Genomic DNA, 8,831 nt, shown 5'->3' on the forward strand with positions numbered 1-8,831 from the left:
ATAAAAAAAGCTAAAAACTTAATAAAAAAAAAGTTGGGGGTGGGGTTTCAAGCGGTGAGGGCTTGCACAAACTTCGCCGCCGGACAGGTTCCCCCCTCCCCCCTTTTTGAAGCTTTTACCTTATTTTTCTATTTAATTTATTGTTTTTTGAAGTTTTTTAGCTTATTTTTCTATTTAAGACCATGTGGCTTGCATGTGATGTATGACTTAAATAAAATGTGAAATGAATTATGCTAATGGTAATTTTTGTTTAGACATTGGGGTAATGCAGATACCTACTTTATTCTAACAATCCATTTCATAGGCTAACGATAAATTTTTTTTCGGATGTCGGGTTCGATCCCTGATTTTCTTATATAACAGATGAGTAAGAGGAATGGCCAAAATTTAGCTGTCAATAGCGATTACTTTTAGGAAATTATTTTTGATTTTTTTTTTCATAAAACAAAAGCAACCTAAATATTTGAGTGTTTCTCCTTTCAAATGTTCCTTTCTTTAGGACCATAACGGAGCCATAATATGATAATATCTAGTCAGTGGGTCAAACAAGTAGAAGCACTATCTTATAATGTTTCTAAATTCAGAACAAAAGCACTCCTCGATAAGCTCGACTTCATCCGAAATCGGAAGCTCAATGCTCATTTCGAACATTGGGCTTACTTTTTGGTTGGTTTAAGTTCAAGTAAAGGTCCATGAAGTGCTCAGACCACATATACCATGCATTAAGACTCGACTTTAGTATTAGAACTTAATCTCATCAACCAGCCAGATACATAAAATTAACCAGAAATAATCACCACAAGGTTAGGTGACCATCAAACTTAAGTTTGAGCAATTCCTGCAGGTAGCTCAAAATTCTTAATATCAGCAAGCACAAGGGACTTTAAATTCGAAATGTCTTAAGAATAATTGCAATAGCATCACCTGAGTATTAGATTAATCTTTTACGTGGTCCAATTGCTTATGATGAAACAATGAAAGTTGGGCCCAAACATATAAAGCTGGGCCCGAAAATTCATCCGACCATTTACTAATTGGCTTGGTATCACCAAATTAATCATGCTCTCTATTTTGCTAACACGTGAACTAAGAACTTTTTTACTTATAAAACATTTCGAGATACAAGGAGATATTTAATTTTTTGCCTTCAAATTCTGCAGACAAAAGGGGGAAGAAAATGGAGCAGAACATTAGAAACAATAAAATTAGGGGCACATTTTGCATTCTGCAATAACTGGACAATTTATAGACACATAGAGATAATTCCCCGGTGATCAAACTTTAAATTTATGCTTCTTGAACGCTTTCCTCTTGCCGGAAACATGATGTAGCTTAATCTTCTTCTTCTTCTTCTTGCCTGAAATTTTCCCATCAGGACCAACAGGCACAACACCTTCTAAGCTCATCCCATGATGTTTGCTCTTCTTACCCCACGTTTTATATCGAACCCGAGTTGCTAGACTCACCTTCAACTTGGCCGTTGCATTCGCCATGGCACGAGCAACGCCACTCCAGACCCGCATATCCTTCGCCCTCACGTCACGTCTCACGCGAAGAGTCTTGTCCTTCCCTTGGTAGAACGAGGATATCACATCGTCGGCAACCGCATCTTGCTCGAAAAAGAAGGTCATGAGGATGTCGTCGTAGTAGACTCCGGAGTCCTTGTTCTGATTCTGAATCTCGAGCTCGTAGGTCAACAGAGTCGAGCCGTTCTGGATGTTGTTCGAGTTCGGAACGGAGAGGTCCACCACCGCGAAGGAAGGGTTACTGGGACGTAGACTTAGCCATATGCAAAATGCGATGATGGCCAAGAGAGAGAAGATTTGAAGCAGCCACACATAGAAGCTCCTTGCGTCAGAAGTGCAGATTTCTTCGGTTAAATCAGAGAAAGGCCATGCCATTTTTCGTTGAGGAAGACGATTACGTTATTGAGAGAAATAGATCTGTGAGAGAAAAAGGCCATGCCGAGCATATTATATCTGTCGAATCTCTTTGTATGCCTAAGGTATAAGCCAAGTTCATTGAGATTAAAGTATTAGTGGAGCATATATGCTTTTCTTCTCGAGGATGAACACGCTTTTCCTCTTTAGGTGCTTGTTGGTTCAGCATTATAGAATTTCTTTTTATTCCCTTCAAAGTACATTGCGACTTTCTGGAACGTATAACGTAAAAGGATTTATTAGATCAACTGTCGATGTAAAAGAATTCTTCACATATTCACGATTCAATGGTGAACATATGAAAACGATTTGATTGAAAAACTAAACCCCGAAAAAACATGTCGCTTGTTCAACATTGAATTTTTTACGCCGACCTACGATAATTTTATTATAAAAGTCAGAACAATTTTAGATTGTAAGTAAGAGAGTTCATCACATGAATTTTAAGTCTTGAGGTGGTAAAATCAGTTGATTAAGACGTAACATTATAACTTTACAAACGCTTTTACTTCGAGCATCTACGTACAAGCTCGCAAGGAAGAGCTCAATTATGTTGTGCTGTTCTCTAATGTTGTTTGCCATTTATCTTTCTTTTCCTAATTTTCCTAGCGTTTTTTCCTTTCACCACCTTAGCGGTAGTAGTGATAAATTCCTAACCAAGCGATCATCCCACGGCTGATTATCTACTTCCTATTTCTATTGTAAGGACGATTATACTATTTTTTTTTTTTTGAAAAAAAATGATTTTTTCTTCATGCTGGTAGAATTCTAAAAGAATTTGTGTGCATCAAAAAATTATTGCTAAGAAAAGTTACCCATCCCTTGATTTTCAGATAATTTGTCAGCAATTTACAACAAAATAACTCTTCTATAATCGTGTACTAACTTTTGCTTGCAACGTTTTAAATTTATCATCTGTTATATCTATTATCTGTATTTATTTAAATGAGCTACCAATTTATTTCGATTGAATATAGTAACTAATTTTGTGTTCCCAATTCTCATTTTAATTACTCATAGACTTTTATTTGTCTTTTTTTTTTATCGACTTTTCTTATTATTTACTGACGTTTATTTGTCTCCCTTGGCGCTTAAATTCATCAACTCTTTTATGAATTTGGGTTAATGCCACTAAAAAATCATAAACTTGTACATTCATGTCACATTTATCCCAAATTAATTTGCAAGTCACAAAAAGTCTCAAACTAATAAACCCGTGCCACATCTAACTCAAACCCGGTTCGTGTTATAAAAATTCTTAAAGTGATACACCCATAACAAATTTACCCCTCGTTGCTCTTGTCCAATATCCCCATTGCAAACTAATTCAAATTACAACAAAAAAAAAATGTTGATAAATTTATGAAAGTGACTCAAGGTACCAACAAATACTTGAACAAAAGTTAGCAGTCATTACTAACGACAGATTGTTTTTTGGCATTTACTTACATTTATTGAAATTTAGGAGCACGAAAAAAAAATAAAAATCCGATCACTTTGGCACCGAACAATGGAAATTGTGACCTTACTAGAGATTGTCACCTTTTATACTTGGAATGAGATCATCACCTTTTAGGTTTTACTATTATATGAAAATGGTTACCACATGAGTGAAGTCCACAACACATGACGGAAAATGTATGACATCTGCGAGACATTTGGGATGGAAATCTAATGCATATCATCATATTTCTTCCGCAATTTCCAAATACTTTTTTTCTCGTCGAATCAATAATAGTGTCATGTTCAATATATGCAAGACAAATTCTTTCACACATTCAGCAAAAGAAATAATACACCAAATTGAACATGTACTTCTTAAATCATGAAAAACTCAATCATGAAGTTACAAATGAATTATCTTATGAGGCAGGAAATCCAATCCTCACTTGGAAAAAGGCTGACAAGAAGCCAATCAAGTAAAATAAACTGGACATCTCTTATCCTTGGAAAGAGGCAAGATGGACCCATCCGCACCCACAGAGACCGGACAGCTGGCGTGCATCCGATGGCGCTTGCTCGTCCACGTCGACACCTTGAATCGGATGGTCGACGCCAGGTCCAGCCGGAACGTCACGCTCCCCGCCGCACGATCGTTCAAGAACTCCATCCAGCGCTGACTGGTTACGGTCAACGTGGCCCCGCTCAACACGTCGGTAATGATCGTCGTGGTCTTGGGCTGCTGATACAACGAAGCCAACAATAACTTTGACCCGATCTTTTGATCCCGGTAAAAAACCGACCCGTCCATGGCGTCGTAGTACATCCCGATGTGCTCGTTCGCGTTCCGGAGTGTGACGTTGAACGATATCTGTGCGTTCTCGAACCCATTCTCCTGGCTCAGGCCCGGGACCGAGAAGTTGTGGATGTGGACCCGGGGCCTGTGCGGGCGGAGGCTCAGCCACAGGATGAACGTGATGATGCCCAAGATGAGGAGGAGGCTCAGGAAAATGGAGCACACGAGCTTGGAGATCCGGGTGGTGAGGCTCTCCTGGACACGGTGCACGTAGTACCGCGTGGTGTGGTGGCGCTTCACCAGCTTCTCCGGCGGGTTGGCAGAGTAAATCGGTACCCGGTGAGGGCTCGACATTTTCTCCTCTTTTTTTTTTTTTCCTGTTCTTTCTCCTTTTGTCGTCTGAGCTCGAGAGAGTAGCGATCAAAAAACTAAAAGGCTGGGCCGACGAGGCGGGCGATCGAGTGATTGTTGATGATTATGTAGCGAATGGGAGAGAGTTTTTGGAGGGGTTTTTTGATCGGAGAAAGGAAGGAATAAGGCTTAAGGTATCAAATGTTGTGCATGTTATCTACGACACGAAGGATCGATACTGTAGTTGAGTAGCTGAGCAAGCAAGGCAGATACTACTTTTGTGACTTGTGCACTTTATCGTTGTCTGCAGCAACCAATAATAAAATAAAGGGTGCATTTACCATTACGAGTCGAACCATGGTCCTTTTTCACGTGAGATGACACCTAGATTCTACTTTATGGCTCTATCTTAGTCACAAAGTTACATATATGTGTATATATATATATATATATATATATGTATACATAAATGAGAGACTTCCTAATTTGCTTGTATTACTCATCATATTGTGCAAATATATATACAGAATAATGCTTAACATGTAAGCAAAGCGAAAACCTAACGATTATATTTGACTGATTATAAGAGTGAAACCAAAAGTTGTGCTAATCCTAAACTAAGTATGAGAGATGAGCAAAATATTATGCTAAAAAGCAGAAAACGAATCTTCGGTAAACGTTCGGTAAATCTTCTTTGATACTCACCCTCAAGTTGGCGCATAAAGGTCACGAACGCCCAACTTGCTTGGTAAAAACGTCAGCCAGTGTAAGGTTAGTGGGCACAAATGCCCAAGCCGTGCATATTCTCGAAAAAAGTGAAAGTTAATCACGATGTGGTTTGTTCGTTTGTGAAATAACGGTTTGCCAGGATGTGTAGGACAAATTGATTGTCCTAATAAAGTCCCATCAATTTATCGTGCGACACCCTGAGGAGGAGGCAAATAAATTTCGCGACCAAATCAGTTCGCTAGTGACAGTTGCCATAGAGCGATTTTCGGCTTCAGTAGAGGGCAGACAAACTGTGTGTTTGCTTTTTGGTTTTCCAAGACATTGGACAACCACCGTGCATGACAAAGTAACCGGTAGCCAGAGTGACGAAAGGCACTCAAAGCAAAGTGAAGTTCGAACCGATAACTTGAACCCTAGATTTTTCTTGAGATATCGGAGAGCAAACACGACGGCTTCCCCTTGCTACTCCTTCAATTCCTGTATTAACTGGGAGAGTGTGTGGAATGAATAACATAATTCAAGACGCTTGATGATGAGATTAAGTAGACATCCTCTAGTCAACAATACTGACTTGGGTCTAAGGCATCGACAGGGAGCTCCACCGGGGGAAGCTGCCAGTTTAGCTGCCAGCATGTCGCATTTGCATAAGATATCAAGTGCATATTTTCTCTAGCACAACCCTAAAGTCATTTGCCTCACTTTAATTTTTTAAAATACTTTAATTGCCTGGAGTCATTGATATGAAAACACTCATCAAGGTACCATTTCCGTTCTACACACTATTCTGAGTTATTGCCCGCCAAGATGAGAACGTTAATACACACTAACACAGCATAAAAGTATTTCCATGAGAACAGGTGAACAACTACAAGTAATCGGCTAGTGATTGAACAAAACCATCCTGTCTCAATTCATTAGAAAATTTTGAAAACCATTTTGGAGATATTTGTCAAAGACCGTATAAGAACTTTCATAGTTGATAAAACAATATTGCAACTTGTCGCCGTGAAACTTATGGAAATTTCATATAAACTTCCTTGTTCAAATCACCATGTAAAAATGCATTGTTGACGTCCATGTAATTCAACTCCCAATTACAAGCCAAATACAACTATAAGAAGTCACTGTATATTGACTGTTTTAGTCACTGGCGTGAAGGATTCCTGGAAGTTCAAGCCCTCTACTTGGGTGAATTCCTTCGTGAAAAAAAATGAGCTTTATATCACTCAATAACACCATCGATGCAACGCTTAGATTTGTGAACCTACATATGCCCTGTGGATTTCTTATCCTCCAGCAAAGTGGCAGTCCTTCAGAGAACATCCCTATTATGCCAAGACCTATTGCACAACTACCATAAGGGAGGTATGGGTAAACGGGTGGCAATAAAGATTGATCTCATGAAAGCCTGCGATATGGCCTAATGGGATGCAGTTCACGGGGTTCTCAAAGCTATAAGTACACCCAAGAACTTAGTTGATTTGATAGCTGAGTGCATCACTACTCCGACGTTTTCAGTGAACTTCAATGGCGAGTAGATGTGGTATTTTAATAGTACCAATGGGCTGCGACAAGTTTATCCTCTTTCTTCATATCTCTTTGTGCTGGTTATGGAAATTCTCAATGGAATTATTTGTGCGAAAGTTGCTACTTCTTCTTTCAAGTATCATTGGCGCTGCAAAACGCAAAGGATTACTCACTTATGCTTTGACGAATTTGTAGCTCTCACAGGACTGCGGTTTAACCCTGGCAAGTGCCAAATCTTTTTTTTATGGGTTGAATGAGGACTAGAAACACCTTATACTGGACCATACACCCATTTTCCACAGGTACCCTTCCTATCAAATACCTGGGTATTCCCCCTGTTACCAGAAGACTCACACACGCAAACTATAAGAGTCTAACCGCTAAAATCTTTAAGAAAATTGAGTGTTGAGGCATGAAGCATATTAGTTACGTAGGGCGTCTACAATTAGTCAAATCAGTCATCATCTCTATATGAGCCTATTGGACGCAAATGTTCCTACTTCCAAAGCACACTATTTACGAGGTTGAGAAGAGGATTAGACAATTCTTATGGGCTGGTAATACAGTGAATCATGGTTCACATAAGGTTGCATGGCAAGTGGCTTGCTCACCTAAAAGGGAAGGAGGATTGGGATTGTCCGATTTGAACATATGGAACAAAATATTGTTAGACCACATGCTATGGATCCTCATCAATCGTCCATCCTCTTCCCTTTGGAGTATAAGGGTTCATAACACCAACTGCAGAGGCACCCATTTATGTAGCTCGACATTAAGGGCAATATGGCTTGGAGTTGGCGATATCTCCTTAAATTGCGACCCGTCCTATCATCAGTTACCCTAAGTTCAATGTACTGTTGCCAAGATACATATGAGGAGCTCAAACAAGTGAGATCTCCTATGGAGTGGTATAACCTAATTTGGACCATCGGTATTAGCAAACACGGTTTTATTGGTTAGCTAGTGTGTAGAGAAAAATTACCGACAATTGAGATCGTCGCACAATGGCTACCTATAGTTGACACCCGATGCGATTTCTGCAGTGCTAGTATAGAAGACGGATCACATTTGTTCTTCCAATGTGAGTGGACAAGCAGCATATGGTGCCATATCCTAGCACAATATGAAGTAAGGCACCCTTTAGGAGGATGGAATGAGAACCTACAGTGGATGACTAGGGCAACAAAGGGCAAAGACTTGGTAACCGGACTTCTCAAGTTATCGTTGTTGACACCTAATTTTGGCGGTATGGTATTTTATTTTTCATTTAGAATATTGTCTAATTGGTCAATTATTATTATTATTATTATTTTTCATGTGTTTTATATATATACATATATGTGCTCTCTTATTTCTATTCCCAAAATGAAAAATATATATATCTTAAAATTCTTTTAAGAAAAAATTATTAAATTAAAAAAAATTAAAAAAATAATAATAAATAAAAAATATGATCCATTTGAATCACTCGAGTCCGCACCAGCCAAAAATTGGCCTATTGGACCAACCCACGTGCGCGTCCACCTGGGCCGTCTCCTTTTCCTTTTCCCACGCGAAACAAGCCCACGCGACGTAGGCCCAATTGCTTCGATTTTTTCCTTCCCATCTAAGCCCGGTTGAATGGCCCAATTCTTTTTTATATTATTATTATTATTATTATTATTATTATTATTATTATTATTATTATTATCTTATTTTTATTTTCTCTTTAGCCCTTTTCACGCGTGAGCAGCTCCCTCATTATTACCATTAATTGACTCGAACACACACTCACGTCACTATAATTTTCACCACATACTGCACGTGGTTTTACGCCAACCCACGTCTACATCATGTGGGTTTCACTCCCATCCATGAAAGCAAAACTTGCTGAAGGAGGCAAGACTTGCATAAAGGAGAGAGAGGAGGGCAGGCTGTAGGTTCGGAATAAAAAGAGAGAGAAGCAGGGGGGTTAAAAAGAAAAAATCCAAGAAGTTCCCAAAAGCTCGCTTCTCCTCGGCGCGCTAACCAAGTAGGTTTTCTTTTTCTTTCCTTTTTTACCCGGATAG

The 8,831-nt window shown here is 39.1% G+C and overlaps 2 protein-coding genes across 2 annotated transcripts; both read right to left on the reverse strand.

Annotated features, from left to right (window-relative positions):
• Nucleotides 1–1,130: 1,130 nt before the first annotated feature.
• LOC115742953 (protein NDR1-like) lies at nt 1,131–2,040 on the reverse strand. The gene has a single exon (XM_030677517.2). The coding sequence runs from the start codon at nt 1,899–1,901 to the stop codon at nt 1,275–1,277; it is 627 nt and encodes a 208-aa protein (XP_030533377.1). The 5' UTR covers nt 1,902–2,040; the 3' UTR covers nt 1,131–1,274.
• A 1,629-nt stretch (nt 2,041–3,669) lies between these two features.
• LOC115742954 (NDR1/HIN1-like protein 26) lies at nt 3,670–4,768 on the reverse strand. Its single transcript, XM_030677518.2, has one exon. It carries the CDS (start codon nt 4,528–4,530, stop codon nt 3,856–3,858), a length of 675 nt encoding a protein of 224 aa, XP_030533378.1. The 5' UTR covers nt 4,531–4,768; the 3' UTR covers nt 3,670–3,855.
• Between the last annotated feature and the right edge of the window lie 4,063 nt (nt 4,769–8,831).

Source organism: Rhodamnia argentea, chromosome 9 (assembly GCF_020921035.1).
Source record: "Rhodamnia argentea isolate NSW1041297 chromosome 9, ASM2092103v1, whole genome shotgun sequence".
In the NCBI taxonomy this organism is placed as follows: domain Eukaryota; kingdom Viridiplantae; phylum Streptophyta; class Magnoliopsida; order Myrtales; family Myrtaceae; genus Rhodamnia; species Rhodamnia argentea.

Excerpts from the sequence above, each read along its gene's own strand:
- LOC115742953 (XM_030677517.2), bottom strand. The coding sequence starts at position 1,901 with ATGGCATGGCCTTTCTCTGATTTAACCGAAGAAATCTGCACTTCTGAC.
- LOC115742954 (XM_030677518.2), bottom strand. The coding sequence starts at position 4,530 with ATGTCGAGCCCTCACCGGGTACCGATTTACTCTGCCAACCCGCCGGAG.